At 41.5% G+C, this 19,969-nt stretch overlaps 1 protein-coding gene across 2 annotated transcripts in view; it reads left to right on the top strand.

Moving 5' to 3' along the window:
• The first annotated feature begins 1,467 nt into the window (after window positions 1-1,467).
• Window positions 1,468-19,969, top strand: part of mtr (5-methyltetrahydrofolate-homocysteine methyltransferase) — a 40,158-nt gene continuing 21,656 nt past the window's right edge. Inside the window, exons 1-15 of one of the 2 annotated variants that reach the window (XM_060037070.1) lie at window positions 1,468-1,623; window positions 2,861-3,072; window positions 5,694-5,783; window positions 6,011-6,080; window positions 7,481-7,573; window positions 7,656-7,762; window positions 8,891-8,950; window positions 9,598-9,692; window positions 11,369-11,469; window positions 12,991-13,052; window positions 13,244-13,311; window positions 13,707-13,786; window positions 14,296-14,408; window positions 14,505-14,645; window positions 17,359-17,544. In XM_060037070.1, the coding sequence (XP_059893053.1) occupies window positions 1,587-1,623; window positions 2,861-3,072; window positions 5,694-5,783; window positions 6,011-6,080; window positions 7,481-7,573; window positions 7,656-7,762; window positions 8,891-8,950; window positions 9,598-9,692; window positions 11,369-11,469; window positions 12,991-13,052; window positions 13,244-13,311; window positions 13,707-13,786; window positions 14,296-14,408; window positions 14,505-14,645; window positions 17,359-17,544 (1,515 nt within the window). In that variant the 5' untranslated portion in view covers window positions 1,468-1,586. Of the gene's footprint in view, window positions 1,624-2,860; window positions 3,073-3,357; window positions 3,373-5,693; window positions 5,784-6,010; window positions 6,081-7,480; window positions 7,574-7,655; window positions 7,763-8,890; window positions 8,951-9,597; window positions 9,693-11,368; window positions 11,470-12,990; window positions 13,053-13,243; window positions 13,312-13,706; window positions 13,787-14,295; window positions 14,409-14,504; window positions 14,646-17,358; window positions 17,545-19,969 lie in introns of those variants that run through there. The other variant, XM_060037071.1, reaches the window with a different exon arrangement.

Here is a 19,969-nt window from a genome sequence, read left to right as displayed (position 1 = left end):
TGCTGTGATACCCCATCACACAACACCACCGTGTCTGAGCGTGTGCGTAGAATCTTCCTTCTTCTCTTATCTGCGCCGCGAAAACCAAAACATAATTACAGATCCTTCTCTCTTCAGTAATACAATAATCTAGGTGTGACTGTACCAGGGTCTGTAGGACCTGTTTGGTCAGATGAGGTGTTAAAAAAATAAGAGCATCTCTTGACTACAGATATGTTCCTCACCAAATTTTGCACCAGTAAATCTATATGTCTTAATCAAGTCCAACTTAATCAAGTCCATCCATCATTTACAGTCCAAGGTTATCCCCAGAAGCTTTGTTTCCTGTACTTGCTCAACAGCAACATTGTTCAGTACCAGATTCAGCTGGGGTTTAGAGCCTAATGAGTGTTTTGTTCCAAATACAATGCTCTTGGTTTTATATATGTTCAGGACAAGTTTGTTATCCATTTGAATACCATCTGCAGCTCTTTGTTGAGGGTGAGGTGATTTCCTCATCTTTTTGTGCAGACATATAGAGTGTGTAATCATCTGCATACACAGGCAACTTTTTTTTAAAAAAACAAGTGGGAGTTCATTTGTAAAAATTGAGAAGAGCAGTGATCCTAGTGTAGAGCCCTGTGGAATCCCACACTGTTTATGTCTTGCATTTGAGGGGCTTCCGTTAAAGAAAGGCAGTGGCTATTCGTACGGCGACCGTAAGAATAGCAATTAGGCTATCCGTACGGCGCGCCATAAAAATACTGCATTAGTCTATTTTCACAGCAGGTTATGGTTAGGGTTAGGGTTAGGGTTACGGTTAGGGTTAGGGTTAGGGTAAGGGTTAGGGTTAGGGTTAGGGTTATTACTATAATCAATTACTATAATTACGGTCGGCCCGGTTAGGGTTAAGGTTAGGGTTAGCGCCAGCAGACTAATAGGTCAAGTGCGGTCACGTGACAAGCTCAGTCACCGTACGAATAGCCACTGCCTTAAAGAAAACCTTCTGTGTTCTATTGGTTAGGTAACTTTCGATCCATGCAATGGCAGATGGAGTAAAGCCATAACACTTAAGATACTTCAATAGTAAGCTATGATCAATGACATCAAAGGCAGCACTAAAGTTTAATAGTTCTGCTCCTACAATATTCTGTTGATCAATGTCTTTTAACACTCCGTTGTGATTGGTTACCCCCCGGAAGAGCATGTTGCAGCATTACCATACATGGAAAATTCGGATTGTTCTACGTAGATAAATCCCGGAATTTGAACAAGTGAATCGCGAGTCTTCGCGACCGGTAGCGCTCTGCACAGCCACCCCAGACGGTCAGCAGGCAACACGTCTAAATCCATGTACGTCATTATTTGACACTTTAGTATGGTTAAGTATGACTATTAATCATTATAACAACGTTTATAGGCCATAAAAGTCGAAAAGCATAAAAGGTGCTCGTTAACATTCCGAGTTGGACTTGAACGCGTCAATTAAAAACCACCGCGCATGCGCCCTCCCCTCACTTATTCCTCCGCTACAATGTGCATGTACTGACGAAATCAATCGGAAATATTTTTACTTTGTGGTAAAGGATCAGTGAAATTGTGCTACCATGACTCCAACGATTCCCGATCTCTCAGCAGGAACCGGTAAAGAACCATAAACGATGCATGACTACTGTAAGAGGACTGAACTATCAAACCACAGTCCCTAGGCTGTGGGCTCAGAAAGTTTGGGCTCCACTGCCATGTGCAACATTATGTACTCATACTTGTACAGTATATACTTACTTATACTCTACTTACAGATGAGGGGGAAAGCCTTGAGAGTGGCCGAGCGTCCTAGTTTATGTGTTAATGTGTTCATGTTAATGAACGGAATATGATCATAAATATCATTAGTGTCATGAGCCTCCTGGATCTGAACATCTGGGGACGTGACGTCAGACATGCAAGACGGTCACAACACATGTTTTCGAGGACCCTTGATTTTCAGTATACATTTTATATATTTGAATGAAGGGACTGTGTGGTGACTTCCACATGATGACACATCTTAATGAGTAGGTCAGTCGGTGAACAACCCTGTTTTAGTCTCCGCAACAGCAACAGCTTTGTCAGACTACATATCAACATCATAACATCAATCAAGATGTCTGAGTACATTATTTAGGTAATCGTTTATTGTTTGCCTGTACGAGTACTATTTTACCTGAGAACACCTTTGCCCCCCTGTTGTTTAAAGGGATGATTCAATTGCTTTTACCTCAAGATTATTCAGTAAAATCCTTCAATGTTGATGTGATGGACACAAGACCTATGAATGAAAGGTTCTTATGGGCAGTTCAACATGGGAGGATTTAATAAGCACACATGTTGCAGGAGTAGAATGAACTTTTGAATTTATGCCAGATCCTTTTAAAGCTAGGGAAGACGATTTGGAGAAACCAGTCAGAGCAAGATAGAATCTGAAACTAGTCCACCTCCCTTCAGCCTCCCTTTATCCTCCCTGACTATAGCTTTAAAGAGGCTTCAAACGAAATGTTTAAATTGCCAAACAACAATATAATGCAAGTAGTCCTATTAACCCTAGTAGATGGACTAAGGTGAATTAAATGTGTTTAATTACTCCATACAAGTATTCAAATCAAACCACTTGTTCATGACTTCATAACAATTTTTTTTTTTTTTATGTTTCATAAACATTGCAGTGTTTTATTATTTTGCCACTATACGTATGCTCAAAAGCTATTTTAACAAAAAATATACTGTGAATACTGCCATAATTTGGCAGTCAATGTCAACGTTTATCCACTTCTTGTTTAAAATGTGGGTCGAGAGAAATGCTGAAAAAGGAAACTTCTAATACAAATATCTTTCTTAACAGAATGTAGATGCCCACTGGAAATGGAACTTCAAATGGTGCTGCAGGAAAGGATAATGATCCTAGATGGCGGCATGGGAACAATGATTCAACAGCTGAATCTGAAGGAAGAAGATTTCCAGGGGATGGAATTCAAAGACCATCCTTGCTCTCTGAAAGGAAACAACGATATGCTAAGCATCACAAAGCCAGATGCTATCTACCAAATACACAAGGTACACACATAGCCTGAGTTATCTGCCAAATACACAAGGTACACAGCCTGAGTTATCTACCAAATACACCAGGTACACACACATCCTGAGCTATCTACCAAATACACCAGGTACACACACAGCCTGAGCTATTTACCAAATACACAAGGTACACACACAGCCTGAGCTATCTACCAAATACACAAGGTACACACACAGCCTGAGCTATCTACCAAATACACAAGGTACACACACAGCCTGAGGTATCTACCAAATACACAAGGTACACACACAGCCTGAGCTATCTACCAAATACACAAGGTACACACACCGCCAAATGCACATACAATTTACCTCATAATAGAGCTATAAGATAAACCTATCTAATAATTGGGATATCTCTTGAAAACAGGAGTGTCATTTCTATCGTAGAACCGTGTGGAATACCGGAAAAGGGGAATATTGAGTAAGGCAGCGGCAGCTTGAAGAGATGTATTCAGATAATTAGTAATTAGTAGTCGTATGAGTATTAGTAGTAGTAAAATAGAAGTGCCCTCATTCTTTATCAGTCATGATAAGCAAAATGGAAGCAAACTCAGCTTCCAGTAATACCTTAATTAAAGTCTGCATTGAGGTTTGGAGTTTATCTGAAATAGTGTTCTCTGGGTGTAGATTTTCAAATAAGAACCTCCAAACTTAGCAATTTGGATAGTACTGCAAACACGAGTGTCTGCTTACCTTTTGTCAGCTAAAAAGGTTCACACACATGTTTATGCATTAATATAAATTAGGTTTTGGGACGTTCTCCTATATTTGCAAATCAAATCCCGAAAGACCATCTTGTAAGTCTAATTTCTCGTTAACCTTGTGAAATAACCATCCTACAAGCTCATCCTACAATCCTGTCACAACTTGCCAAGGTATGCATTTGTGTCTGAACCACCAGAGATTTGGACCAATCAGCTTCCTATTAAGACTAAGGGCTGATTATGGTTCCACGTTCACGCAACGCAATGACCACTCAGTCACTTCAACGTAGTCATGAACTTTTATGGTTCTGCGTGGTAAAGAGAGAACAAATAGTTGGTCTTGGTGCATGCTATTACTTTACAATTGGTCTACTATTAGATTTTGATGATGGTATGGTATGGATTCTAGCTACTTGAAAGCTGAATACGACATCAAACAATGTGCAACAAAAACAGAAGATAGGCTGCTAGTTGGTCATTGTTGTCCTTTCTGGTCATTACATTCAAAGTCTATGATGACCGAACACAAAACGTCCCCACTTTTACTGATTACTAGTGAGTAAAAAAAAAGTTTACGGCTATGAAGGCAAAATTTGCATGTTTTTCCTCTTCAATATAGACACTAGGCTTTTCTACCAATACAGTAGGCTATAATGTCCTATATTTTTAAATAGTATATAGAATAGTTAGGCTGTGCACGCCTTTTAAGGAATAACCTAACCTGGTAGTCTAATCAAATACCACAAAACAACATGAATACTTGCAAAAAGTTATATAGAAAATTTACTTTCTGATGTCTTGTGAATGTCCAACATATAATGAAGCTTAGCAGTAGGCTACTCTAGATAATATAGGCTGTTAGGGATGAGTCAGGAACATCTGTTCACTTAAATTTTCATGGGCATCAGCGGGCGCAGACCAAAACTCCTGCTGATCCCGTCTTTAGTGACATGTGCCAGATCGCTGTGATGAGCAGCGTGAATATCCATTGAATATCCAAATCTAAAAAAACGACTTTCAAATGACATAAAGTGCTATTGCGATGTGTGGCTGTTCTACGACACCAGCACATTAGCTCTCCACTGCTTTACATTTCACTTTAATTCGTTCATGTCGAGATGCTCCTGGCGGGCGTTCAGTATAGTAAAACCTGCCGAATGTGGGGGAGCTCCACCTACTCCACCTTTTGCGACTGCAAAAGCTTTATTTGAAGTATTTGCAGTATATCCTGCTTCAAACGTTGTCAAAAAAACATATCGCTATTAGATAAAATGTTTTAATAAGATGTTAAAAAAGGACTACAAAGCGTTTTCAATAAATGTTTCGTTTTTTTAGCCGGAAGTAGGGAACTCCTGGTGTGTTTCATACAATTTCTCTGTTTGAGAACTTTTTAATCATGTCAGAAATGTCTATAAAAAAACGTATTTTGGGTTTTAGTGACAGTAAAGGGCTGATTATGGTCCCACGTTCACGCAACGCAAGGGGGTTACGGACCCCTTATGTCCTTGCGGACCCTCCTTGCGTCGACCGCAAGGGCCTGACGTGCGCCTCCCAAAAATGTTAACCTTCCGTCGAGGCGACACAGCAGCAAGGGCTGTGATTGGTCGGCTTACTAGAACCCGACGCAGAACCATCAAGGTTCACGACTGCGTCGAAGCGTCTGCGTGTTCATTGCGTTGGGTGAATGTGGGACCATAATCAGCCCTTGAGTGTTTGGCCTATTCGTTATAAGGTCAACATTTCCGTAGCGTTGAAGAATGGTTCAGTCTTTCTTTTATACATGAATGCATTGTTTAGGATACGTTATGTTAATGAAAAAGGGGATATAATAGTCAAGATGAAATTGCATACGCAGGCAAAACTTTTTCTTCTCACCTTTGCATTTCTCTGCAGGAGTATCTTCTAGCCGGTGCAGACATCATAGAGACCAACACATTCAGCAGCACCAGCATCGCCCAGGCAGACTACCAACTCAGTCATTTGGTCAGTATTCCATATTCACACACATCTTGAGGCTGTGTTGATTGTTTCTATATTGTGTCTTATTTGTAAATGGATTCACAGCCACCACAGATCACTTGGCCAGCCCCACCATCGTCTCTTTTAACTATAATCTCTGTGCATCACAGACGACATGGTGTTAACTTTTTGCAGCTGGTCAAATGAATATTGTTATGTTCAAATGTTCATTTAATCGTTCTGTTTTTCAGGCATACCGCCTCAACAAGTCATCTGCCGAACTTGCAAAACGAGCAGCCAGTGATGTCACCAAGCAAACGGGTAGCTACTAGGACTGGTTCAGGATTATAAAAGAGCTAGCCTTGTGAAGCCAGTCTGGATCCGCTCCACTCAACCTCCACCCATAATGAACCACTTAACTTAGCAGGTTTTTCTTTAATGAAAATAGCAGCGCTATAACATTTGCTGATGTTTACTTTGAAAATATGACACAAGGGCAAACTTCCCTTTTTCTAGTTACAATGTTTAGTTGTATTTGTTATCAAAGTTGTGTTTGGTCCCATAAAACTATCATAAACGGGTTATCTAATAGGCTTTGTGCCACAGAGTGTTTACACACAGGTTTGACATACAGTAGGTCAATCGTTTTGATCCAATCCTTCTGTATCACATCTTGTGGCTGTATGGTAGGTTGGTGTCTTTCAATTCAAACAATAATTGATACCAATCGATTTCCTTCTATTCCTTCCCGCTGAGTCTATTTTCCCTCATGGCTACGGAGCCAAGCGGTTGATCATTTACCTCCCTTACGGCAGGGGAATCTATTGATGGCTTAAGAAAGCGCAAACTACACCCAAAATGGAGGAGCCGGGGGAATTCAGTTCCACCTCATCAAGTCTGTCAAGACTACGTTTACTAGCTGACTTTGAGATTTATATTCCACATAATTTAGTGTTAATTACTTATTTGAATGGATCCTATTTAGACAAATGCAACATTTCCTTTTCATTGCACACTTAATGAGTTAAGTGTGGAATGGTAGCGATGGTGGAAACCTTTTGTCTGAATCCTGCAGCTACTCTCCATAGTCCCACTGTAAAGTCAGCGAACATCAGACCGCCTTGAGGCACCTGCCTCAAGGCGGTCTGATGTTCGCTTGACTTTACTGGTTCTCCTCAGCCAAGTCCTCTCTGGTCTATAACATGATAATGACAAAGTGCATGGTGTGGCGTAGGCCTGCACGATTCGGGGAAAAATTTGAATCACGATTTTGCCATGACAAAAAAAAAATGGCAGTACCAAACATAGTTTTTTGGCATCTCTAGCACGTTGCGTTTCATATGGCCCTTTATAACTGATTAAAGTGCAGTATCAAAAACTGATTGATTTGTTTTGTACATACAGCAGCACATTGTCTTTAATTGCTGGCCTTTTAAAACTACTGAACCAACTCCGCACACCTGTAAATTAAGGCTTACAAAAAGAAATCAAAGTAATTTAATACTTACGGTAAATCCACACAGGGGCGAAACGAGATCACGATTTTATAACGATTTATCGTGCAGGCCCTGTGTGGCGGGTTGAAGCGATGCCAAGATGTTTGATCAAGATAAAGAGATACAGAATAACATAAAACGCCAATATCTGACACCGGAGGAAGAGATTGGCGGTTCCTTGTGACATGTTTTGATTGGTTGTACTTGCTTTCGTTATGTCCTCAGGAAGAAAGCGTTATGTGGCCGGAGCCGTCGGTCCAACCAATAAAACCCTCTCTGTGTCGCCGTCGGTAGAAAGACCTGACCTCAGAAATACTAGTGAGCCATTCAAAATAAATAAATAATGCATGCAGTCTTCTGTCCTAGTAAAGTGTGTAAGATCCAGTGCTTATCTCCCCAGCTTTCGATGAACTGGTAGAATCCTACTCGGAGCAGGTCAGGGGTCTGTTGGATGGAGGGGTTGACATCCTGCTGGTGGAAACCATCTTCGACACAGCTAATGCCAAGGTGTGCTCCCCTGTCTACGGCCTTCTCTTCTCTTCGATATGTTGCTCTGTTTCCAGATTTAACACTGAGGACATAACCAAATATAATGCTACGGATTGTTATGTGCTTTGATAGACAGATCTTTGTTTAAAGGTAGAATATGTTGACTGAAATAAATCTTAAAATACCCAGGATATGTCATCAGAGAATAAGCAAACATGCCAAGTCAAAATACTGGCTTCACCGTCAACAATGCTATCGACAGTATGTCCTCCTTTGAAATCTCCGTTCTCAGTCAGAACAAATCAATATTCTCAGATTACACAGTTTGATTTGAGCCATGTGTTGACTACATACAGACATTGATACAACTAATACTACTGCTTCAATATATAGCACTGAATCATAGCGGAAGTTCAACATGGAAATGTTCCGAACTTTTCTTGAGGAAATACTCTCAAACTCTTAAAATAGTCTTGAATACCCCTGCCTTAGACTGAGCCTTATATCTACCAAGGGAGCGTGTGCCCTTCCACCTACCCTGCTGCCCTGCCATGTTTCTGCAGTAGCCCAAAACAGACAAACAGCTCTTCTTGTGAGCTATGAGCTTTAGTTTTACAGGCTATTTAACTAAACACATTTATAAATCAAAACATAAATTGGAAGGGAGCGGTGAGGAGGGGTATTCAGTTTTTTGCAATCTGCAACATCAACGCTAGATACACTAAATCCTTCATACTGCACCTTAAACCTTTTCTTGAGGTACTTCATTCATGATTTAAATGTATGCTTCTGTTCATTGTCATGCTGGAATACCCAACCTCGCTTCATATTCAACGTCTGGACCTTCCAACATCAACCTATAGAATTACTTGATGTTGGTGGAACCCATTCTCCCTTCCACCTGGGCGAGATTTGGCAAAACAGTGGGACTGGATACTGATTGATGAGGTTTAAATGCTTGTACCATATGGAGCTTATGTTTAGCTGTGTTAACAAATGGAGCACAGGCAAAACTAAAACTAAGACAAGTTGGGCAGCCTTCACAGCCTTCAGTAAGCCATTCAGTTTGAAATACTAGCCCGTCTTGAGAAAAAAACGATCTTGTGCGTTGACATTAAGATATTCATGTTTTCCTTCTCTTCCCAGGCGGCTTTGTTTGCCATCGACCTACTCTGTGGAAAGAGCTACGCACCAACACCACTTTTTGTACGTTTGAATCAAATGTTTTATTATAAATTCAGCCATCTGGACCAGGTTTCTCAACCGCCGGGCTGCGGGCCAGTACCGTGCCGCAGAGCATGGGCCATCGGGACGTAGAGATTTAGAAATGAAGACAAGACAAAACAAAAAACCATACACGCCCAGTTCTCCCCAAACTCAAAGAGTTTAAGATATTGATATTGACAGAGCTGGGATGTTCACTATATTAGTCATCATTCTCAAACATGTCCCTCTGTCCTTTTCTGTATTCTGAAGCAACTTGGACCCCTGTTCATTGAATTAATCCTGAAGCATTGTTCGACCATGTTTACTAAAGATCAGTTTTAGAAGATATTGATATCGACAGAGCTGTGATGTTCATGTGGTTTGGCGGTGTTGTCATGTGTGTGTGTGTGGGGGGGGGGGGTCATGATAAAATATTTTGACAATGAAATTTGTATTTTACTCTGTGGAAAAAAATGGAAAGATTGATTATTTAGAAATAATTTAAATTAATTGTGTTGTCTGACTGTGGACCCCAAAATACCCTCTTAAAACAATAACTGAATTATCGTTTAGAATAATATGGAATAGTATGTTGTGATATATGTATATCGTCCAGCCCTAATGTATCTATATATTATTAACTCTAGATTTCAGGGACGGTTGTGGACAGGAGTGGGCGGACATTGTCGGGTCAGACGGGTGAGGCCTTTGTGGTCAGCGTGTCACACACCAAACCACTCTGGTGAGTTCCTTTGGACTGGGTGTTGTTAACGTGTGACATGTTAACTTCTTAATTTCCAGACAAGCTTTGTTAGCTTGACTTTCTGACTGGAGTCAATTTGTCTGCTAGTGAAAATATACTCCTTTTTTATATTTATTCGCTTTCTCAATGACTTCTGCAGGGGAGGTTGACTGAGCAAAGCTATAACAATATGATCGTAATTTACACCAATTTTTATTTTATTTTTACAAGGTCTCAGGCTAAGGTGCTGTAATTGAAAAGCTATTATTTGAGTGTAATTATTTTACAATCAGCAAGCTATCTGTAGGGTGAGTGAAATGGGAGTGGTCTTACTTAGTACACCCCCAGCTCCTGTCTGACCTATCAAGGCCTCTTCTCCCTGATTGGCCAGAGGAATCTATCTTGCCTGTAAACCACAGGCATGGCAACTGTAGCTTTTTTTGGGGATATTTAGTATTTAACCTACAGCCCCTTTCAGGCTCTTATATGTTTGCCTTTTCAATATTGTCGTTGGGCGATAATGACAAGTTAATAGGATTAATAAATTATAAATAATTGTATTGAGGACCGACTATTGTGGAGTTCAAAATCTCAGAATTCAAAGACAATGCTTGTCAGCATATGTAAAATGGAAGGAAGCAGCGCTCATTTGAGTCTAACTTAACCCGATTTTCTACTGCATTGTGGGTAGTAATAATGTTAATATTACCAATGTTGCTAGTTTAATTCACTCAAACGGCAAGCAGCTTGTACCAATGACGGAAAGGGGAAAACCTTGCTTCAAAACCTATTAGGAGATGGAGAAAGGTTTCCTTAGAGGCATGCAGGGTGTAACAATTTAGAAGTGTTATCTGAAATAAGACTATACAAATCTGGTTCACTATAAAAGTGGTATACGTTTTTAAATTTTCCATTGAAACACACCTTGACATTACCGAAAAACAGGCCTTAACAAAATAAAATTCCTTAACAAAGCATCAGCTTCTCTGTTACCGCCTTGTTGCGTCATTCTGTTTTGAGCATTGGGTAGCCGCTACAAAGTTTCCTGTATGGGAACGCACGCCCGAGGGGAAATCAGTGAGCGGGCGGAGCCAAAACACTGAGCCTCTTCCCAAGAAGTCCCTCAGTCAGAACGTATCTTATGTGAGTGATGCACCATAAGTATAGGGTTGATCAGACACTTATGATGTAGGGAACGCGGAAAGAAATTAGCCGCAACGAAGACACAATGATGATCGGCCACCTGGTTTTCCTTTAGAAATACATGTGTCCAAAGTCTTTAACTTTCACCCGTACCCTTATCCCGATATAGTGAACACTATATGGTACACTGTTTAGAGGTCAAGTAAGGCAGGGTTAAGGGCTTATTGGAAGACTGCCATCTGTCTGATTGTAACGTTGGAGCAAACAAGTCAACACACCAACCCTCTTCTGATTCAAAAGGTTGGGTGTTCTTGAGTATAAAATGGTCACTGCAGGGTTTTATGTGTATAATAAAATATATGACCTGGGTTTTAATGATTTACAGATGATTTACCATTTACAGAAGTGGATATTAGTGTTGAATACATAAACTCAAAAAAATATTTTCTGTTGCCTTTTGTATGCATATTGAATTGCAATATGAGAAAGAAGTATGTCAGTGATGATTGTGCTGTTCTTTCCCTTTTGTCCAGTATTGGTCTTAATTGTGCGTTGGGGGCAACAGAGATGCGGCCTTTCATCGAGGCCATTGGGAAAAGCACCACTGCCTTCATAATCACCTACCCAAACGCAGGTAGACAGATTCACCTGTGTCATCATGTTTCTGAGGTCTGAGAGGTCAGAGGTGTGAGGGGTCAGGGGTCGGAGGGGTCTGAGGGTCTAAGGGTCTGAGGGGGCTGAGGGTGGTGGTAGAGGTGGATTCAGGGATTGGTACAGTTTGTACTTAATAAACCTTAATATAAACCGTGACATTTTAAATAAGCTGGTAACCTGGTTTATAAGGACTAGGGATAATGTTTACTTGGAGACTCTCCCTGAGGTAAGCAGTTAATGCACTGAGGTGACTGTGGACTGGCGGGTTGTTGAAATTATGGATCAGTGGTCCAGGGATTGGATAGGTTTGGTCAGTGAGTGTTCACCACCCAAAAAGGAAAGCCATCTCAAAGTCATATCTCTACACTATCTAAAAAAATTATCTAAGAGAAACTACTGTCCCTCAACTTTAGCCTCTACTAACTTAACTAACTTTCTAAACTTGCTAACTTTCTGTCAAAATATTTGACAGAACTCTGTCAATGATTAGAACTTTCAGTCAAAGTCATCCCTTAAGCCTGTCTTTACGTAGATGTGTGCGCCTTTGGGCACGACTAATGTACGGCAGATTTTGTGACACTACCTGGGAGAGACGTCTATCCTTCTGGGCGGAATCTCTTCTCAGGTTTCAAAGAGTGTAGGGTCAAACTTACCGACTTTCTCCAGAAGGGAAAGCTCAGGGAGGACCAAGAGCTTGACAATGGATACTTCTGACATTTGAATTTTCATTGCGATTTTTATTATTTTGGGAGGGCATTTTCTCTTACGTCTTCATCTGATGGGGCCAGATAACTCCATGCAGCCTTTTGTTCATTTATTAGTAGCTGGATTAACTATTTCACAACACCTATTCTCCTTTTTCAGATGTCACCAGATAATAAAGAATCTTCTCAGACATCTCAGATACTAAACTATATCAAATATAAGGCAAATAAAGTGTTTGATTCAACATTTATTGTCACCTTATTCACTCAAAGGACCGGTTTGTTAGGAACCCAGGTTCATTGTTGACACTGAGATGTTTGTTGAGGTATAGATCAGCTGTGGTTTTGGTTCATCTCACCTACCCTCTCTGTATAGACGCAAAGTCTACACCGCGATGGCAGTTGGCCATCACTAGACTTCCCTTATATTCCAAACAAGGGTTATCATCTACCATAGCTATATCTTCGTTTTGTCCAACCCAGGTAAGTCATACCAACTGTCATGGCTGGGTAGCTTTCTCCAATAGAGCCAACAAACTCACAAATCCACAATTTTCCATTCTGTGTTTACTTGACACTTCCCCACCGAGGCAGCCCATTGCAACTGCTGGGTTGAAGAAATACAAAATCCAGTTGTATCCAACGTTCCCAACTAAAGGACTGGGAACCAGAGGGTCAGAAGATCCATCATTCCAACACATGATATTGGCCCCCAGGGGAGGGTGACCAGTAAGGGACTAGGTCAGAAACTACAGCATCAGGATGTTCTCTGGATAATGATCTGTCTTCTTGTGTAGGCCTTCCCAATACCTTCGGGGGCTATGATGAGACCCCTGAAGTCACCGCCTCACATTTAAAGGTAGGGGTGTGTGTGTGTGTGTGTGTGTGTGTGTGTGTGTGTGTGTGTGTGTGTGTGTGTGTGTGTGTGTGTGTGTGTGTGTGTGTGTGTGTGTGTGTGTGTGTGTGTGTGTGTGTGTGTGTGTGTTTTTTAAACTGGAGGGCTTGTCAAATGTTTGACCGTATATCTTCTGTCTCCCCACTCTGCTGTAGGACTTTGCCGTCTCTGGCCTGGTGAACATCGTTGGAGGCTGTTGTGGAACAACCCCAGAACACATCAGGTCACTCCTCTTTCTATTAAAATGCCTATGTACCAATATTCTGACCCTGAAAGGTTGATAGCCCGATGTTACCCCTGATTGTCCCTAAGGTCTTTTCAGGGATGTGTTCAGAAACATAAGGTCCCTCTAGCCAGTTGGCTGGTTAATCTTTGTGCTCTCCCCTGTTGTCGTCCCAGTCATAAACATCAACATGACATGTTGGGACGTCTCCGACGGGCACCGTGACCCCTCTGACTGTAGTCCTGTGTTTGGGCTGGTTAGCGACAGCGATCTTTTCCCAGAAGCAGAAACAACCTTGAATGTGGTTGTTTCTGCAGACACTCTCGCTCTACAGCGATTACACAATACCTGTCTTTTGCCAATTCTAATTGTCTTTGTGATCCTCTTCCCTGTAGGGCCATAGCTAAGGCTGTGGAGCACTGCAAGCCCAGACAGCCACCTCATAACGTACCTGAAGACTACCTGCTGCTCGCAGGTAGTGTGTGTGTGTGTGTGTGTGTGTGTGTGTGTGTGTGTGTGTGTGTGTGTGTGTGTGTGTGTGTGTTAGACCCCTTCCCTTCTTGCAAAATCTATTGTTATATCTTGAATTTAAAATTGATTGTATTTACGTTTATGTCATTATGTACACACAACAACCCATGCTAGCAACCTCTGTTGTTAGTACTACCAGTAAGCTATAGCTTGTAGTTAGGTGACCACACCACTCTCTGCAGGGGGAAACGTGTCTGACTCAGTCCTCGGTTTGTTTCAGAACGGAGAGATTGGAGATATATTAAATGTTTTTCGCTTTCATAATTTGTGGTTATTGGCCAAAATATGATATTCATACCGAAGCCAATGTCTGTGTATGCGTGTCTCGGTTTTTAGAATCCAACCGGTCTCGATAGTTTGACATTGATCTGGGTGCCCTGGTGGTTGATCCATGGGAACAGTTTCACAAATTGTACCTCTTTTTACCTGGTGTGCCTCTTGGCCCTTTTCTAGGACTGGAGCCTTTCAAGATCGGCCCCTATACCAACTTCGTCAACATTGGTGAGCGCTGCAATGTGGCCGGCTCACGGAAGTTCTCCAAGCTCATCATGGCAGGAAACTACGAGGTGAGGAAAACAGCACTGTCCTGTTTCCTTTCAAAACTTTGTTTTAGGAGGAAGTACCATCTATGTTGTTCTCGTTGTCTTCTGAATCCCCTCCAGGAAGCGGTGAACATTGCCAAGGCCCAGGTGGAAATGGGAGCACAGATTCTTGACATCAACATGGATGAAGGAATGCTAGATGGTCCCAAAGCCATGGCTCGCTTCTGCAATCTGATCGCCTCTGAACCGGACATAGCACGAGTAAGAGTTCTCATAATGTTCTTAATAATAAATATAACCGCATGCGGTGATTAATGGGGTCCGAGCAAAACTTAAAAGTCAAGAACACACTAATGGAAGATGTATAAATATGTCATATAATTATGAAGGAAAGATGTTGATGAAGATGTTCCACTTAATGCAATACTGTGCCTCGGCTTTCAGGTGAGCTGCAAAGCAATGGCCGAATGTCAGGTTCAGCTTGTTCATAATGCTATAATCGGGATTCTCAACCTAAGAATCACCTGTACAAGGCATTATCCCATTGAGCCACTGATAAACCTGAACTGCAGCCTCATTCACATGGTCAAAATGTCTATTGAGATAAGCATACAACATCCAGAAAACTCCAAGCACACATTTCTCAAGTGAATTAAGGGCTTTCTTAAAAGCATATACCTGAAAAATCTTTGAAATTCTGGGGAAATGAAACCTTTGTAGTCAAGAACACTATCGGAAGAAATATAAATATGACAGAGTTAATTATGAAGGAAAAATGGTTAACGAAGAAGTTCCCCTTAATGGCATATTGTGTCTTGGCAGTCAGACTCTTGGAAACAAATGAGCCGGAATGTTTATTGCTCGATGAATTTCAAGTGCTATTAAATGTTGTGTTTCTTAAATGAGTGGCAATGACAGAATGTCATGTTCAGCTTGTTCATAATGCTCTAATCAGGATTCAAACTCTCAACCTAAGGATCACTAACCCTAACCCTCATTCGAATGGTGAAAATGTCGATTAATAAGCACACAACATCAAGAAAACTCCAAGTACACATTTCACAAGAGAATTAAGGGCTTTCTTAAAATAGTACAAATTTGCACTGTTAATGGTATCCACCTAATGATAGCCGTATGGTAGATATACAATAACAAAGTGTTCATTTAGGCATAATGGGTTGAAACTGGACGTTTGGCTTTTTTATGAAATTGTGGGAAAAGTAAAAAAAATTAGTGTAGAAGTCCAGGGTGAAAAGGATGCATCTGATTTTAGAGATTGATATGGTGGAAGAATTTTGAGTTCAGGTCAATCTAATAAGGAGAAATAAAGCCAGTTCATAATTTTTTTAAATAGTGCCAACTTTGGGTGCAGTACCACAATTTGGGTTTATGGGTAGTGGTGGGTATTGGTATCCACCTAATAATAGTCGTAGTTTTTTTTATACAATAACAAAATCATATAAGTCATATAAGAAAAATGGGCTAGCTGCTCCAACTTTATTGGCCAATATTTCCATGATTTTTTACAATAGCGCTACCTTTGGGTGCAGTACCACAAATTTTAAGTCGATGGGTAGGACTTAGGGTATAGGCTGCAGTATGACTTTTACAGAATTTGAGGAAAAGGAAAAAAAACGAGTAATATTTTTTGGGTTTATTAGGTGAGTGCTGCAGGCACTCCTCTACCAATTCTTCACCTGGAGATTCCATACCAAGTTTAAATTAGCAATCTTTGCTTGGAATCAGATCGAATCTTATTTGCAGTATTATGATTTTACAAGCTCGGTGTATGGTGATATCATATATGCGCTAAAAGACCTCTTATGGACAAAAGTTTCGCCAAAGAGAATGGAATGGAAATCTTCAAGATTGCCACTTCAAACTATGAACTGTATACTTCAAACATCCAATAGCGAATGCTCAGTTATGCTTTCCTTTTTTGCTAAAAGTAACGCAAAATTACCAAATAGTGTGGGACAAGTAAAGGCTTTTCAGCAATGTATGGTTAACAACGATCGCTCACACAGAAGACTGTTAGACCTGTTGTCAGACCTAGTTTAGTTTAGCTTTTTTTTATTTCGAACATGTTCGAGAAATACAACAAAATAAACGGACAAACCAGCAAAACCAATGAGAATAGTCAAAACAAAAGTAATAATGTGAACCGAACATGTCCGAAAAGGAGTAGGATGAAGCATATGCTTATTTAATCCTACCCCTTCTCCACTACTCAATTAACTAACTAACTTATCTTTCTCCCTAAACATATTTATTTACATAATACAAATATTTACAAAAAATAGAAAATAAATAGATTAAATAAACAAATATATAAACCATTTATCATTCATGAAAACACGTGATTATTAAATCCCTTCTTCCTCCCTGTACCTCGTGAAAACCATGTGTTTGTACCGCTTTTTAAACTGGATCATGCTTGGACATTGCTTGAGCTCCACACCTAGTCTGTTCCACAGCCTCACTCCAGAAACTGAAATACAAAAACTCTTTAATGTTGTAGTAGTAGTAGTTCCTGTACTAGACCTGGTTTCTGTGCTAGACTTAGTTTCTGTACTAGACCTAGTTTATGTACGAGACCTGGCTTCTGTACTAGACCTGGTTTCTGTTCTAGACTTATTTATGTAGGTTTTTATCCTGGAGACATGAGATCACGCATGACATGTTGTTGTATACACCAGTTTGAAAATGTGTTTTGCTTGCTGCGTTTTGCCAAGATTCTTTATAAACTTGGTCCAGAGATCTCTGGGCAGGAAGTTACAGGAAGCCAATATTATTTAAAAAAAAGTTTTTTTACATGAGTTTTAAAAGAACTAATGCAAGCACTGGAAAATGAGCCTATGGGATTTCCAGTATCTTTGGCAAACAATCTTAATTTCAGGCATTGTATTCCTTACCAGCGAACCTAATAAAATAAACAAGTTTCTCTTTATCCACCTCTGGTGTTTGTGTGTAGGTTCCACTCTGCATCGACTCGTCCAACTTCTCCGTGATCGAGGCGGGGTTGAAGTGCTGCCAGGGGAAGTGCATCGTGAACAGCATCAGTCTGAAGGAGGGCGAGGAGGAGTTCCTGAGCAGGGCGGCCACGGTGAAGCGCTACGGGGCGGCCGTCGTGGTCATGGCATTCGACGAAGAGGGCCAGGTGAGCTGGGGGAGGCGGGGGGAGGCGGGGGAATTTAAAGGGGTCTTCCTGAACCACTTGGAATGCTGATGATCACTGTGTGGTTGTATTTTCTGTAGCGAGCAACGCATTGAATCCGATAGCATGCTGTCACCGAAGAGCAACAATGCAACAAGCAACATAATACCTTGTGCAATATTACAGGACATTTTGCAACTGGAACGGACAAGTTCTTACAGATGCTGTAGTTAAGGTTTAAAGCTGCTCTCTAACAAGCTGCTATATCTAATTTGTATTCATTCTCATTAGGAATTGTTAACAATCCCAATATAAGTTACCTCTTCAGGGCTCCAGAATAACTTTTTTCACTAGGAGCACTGTGGCCCCTAACTGAAAATTGTAGGGGCACAACCAGAAATGTTAGGGGCACACACCGTAAATCAACATGCCAATTTGATTTTCTCATCTTTTTCACTGTATTACTGATAAATATTTTGATAATAGATGCAGAAATGACAATGTGTGGTTTCAAATTCAGTGTCTCATTTTATTGTGATTCTCACCTATCTCGCGCATGCGTTCGACGAGCATGGAAGCGACAGTTTCACGGGAGTGTGCCCGCTTGTCGTGCCGCTTGACAGGACGCTGCGCCTCCTCTCTGCCTGCTCACCTCTCCATTGTGAATGCTGCAGGTGCGACCAATGCCTCCGGTGTGCGCGGGACACACACAGGTTTTGCGATTGCGAGCGAGCTTCTCCGGTGCTGAATATGTTATTCAGGAGCGGAGGAATCAACTAAAACAGTGGATGATGTGCTTTTTTTGCACAGCAACCTAAAGCAGCAGGCGAAACGCCACATAGTGTAATTCCCCGGCGTTCCATCGGTCTACTTTTTCTTTGGGTGTGGGTCGGGCGTCCATATCAATTCATAGACGGTCGGATGCGGAATGTAATTCGCGCTACTGTCGGAGCACGGGTCGGATGCGGTTTTATGTATTGCGGGTAGGGTCGGATGCGGTTTTATGTATTGCGGGTAGGGGCGGATGCGGGTTTGCAAAATAAGACCCGTGCAGGACTCTGGCACTGGCACACTAGCCGCAGGTCGGAAGAACGAGTCAATAGTTAGCGAATTGTTCAAACACACGTAGCAGGTTGTGAAATCTTTCTCCTTCTCACAGAGATGTTTACACTCGCTCGATATTTAATCTCTAGGACCCTCCCCCTCCACACATTAGCCACTATAAGTGGCCATTCCCTATCCTTCTTACACTCATTGGCCTGCTACAGATTCCGGATTCGTTGACGCACCCCTTCCACGTTTAACGTGTAAAAATTAATCTTTGACAATGTTGGTTCACCTAACAACGTATGAATGAAATGGCCCCTTTAAAGGCTCGTAAATACGGTCGCAATAAATTTGAACTCTTGGGATGAAAGCAAGGTTTATTAAATAACAAACCTCATTTCAAACGAAGCATGAGAGGGAGAGACCCTGAACCAACCTGCAGTGGGCCGTAGGATTCATCGGAGCTCCTGAACTATCCACTACAAACGAGTCGACACACCAGCTGTCAACACCATGTGCTATCTCCGCCAAGATCACGTGGCCTTTTTGAAAAACATTTTACTTTGGCATGCCTGTCAAACCAGCCCTTCAGTCTCTTCTGAGAACTCTCAACTCAACTCTCGCGCAGCCTAAAACGGAACTCAAACTTTCTGAGCAACTTCTCCTTGAGTGGCTTCGGTGGACCACATACTGTGCGCATGAAAACCATGTCACAGGACTAAACTCCTGTACTTGCTCACGTAGAGCAGAAAGCATAACATACACCCCCTCATCTAGGGCTGCACGATTATTGTAAAAATGATTATCACGATTATTTTGATCAATATTGATATCACGATTATTTACCACGATTATTCATTGAAAAAAAAATCTTTCGAATTTCTACCACCCCCTAGTGGTAGGAGCCACACACTGTGCTCAGCGGCAAATTTGCCGCCAGGCCACGCCCCCCCCCCCCTCCCCCTTTTCACGCTTCGCGCCGGACTCACGCAGTCGCAGACAGGTGTACAGGGAGCGCTTGGTTCGCTTTTCAGCGGAGGTAGAGCGTATACTGCATGGGCGGGGCTCGTTTCTTTTTTCGTTTTCTTTTTTTTGCGGATGCATTATTTAAAAAAAGTATCGCGAAAATATCGCGAGAACACTACGTGTCATCGTGGGACGCCAATATCGTCATTGCGATAAAAATTCGATATATTGTGCAGCCCTACATCCCAATGCTTCTCAGACTCCAAACTGTTTGCACTCAACGTGGACTTTAATGTATGGTGGAAGCGCTACAGAGCTCCTCGGGAGGCTGGGGGATATGCACGAGAAAATCATAACCTCAAGCTGCTTCAGCACCTCAGAAAAAGCTCTAGCCTCAAGATTTTGAGAAAAAGAA

This window comes from Gadus macrocephalus, chromosome 18 (assembly GCF_031168955.1).
Source record: "Gadus macrocephalus chromosome 18, ASM3116895v1".
NCBI classification, from domain to species: Eukaryota; Metazoa; Chordata; class Actinopteri; order Gadiformes; family Gadidae; genus Gadus; species Gadus macrocephalus.
Note: the sequence above shows the minus strand (reverse complement) of the source record. Positions and strands in the feature narration are given on the sequence as shown.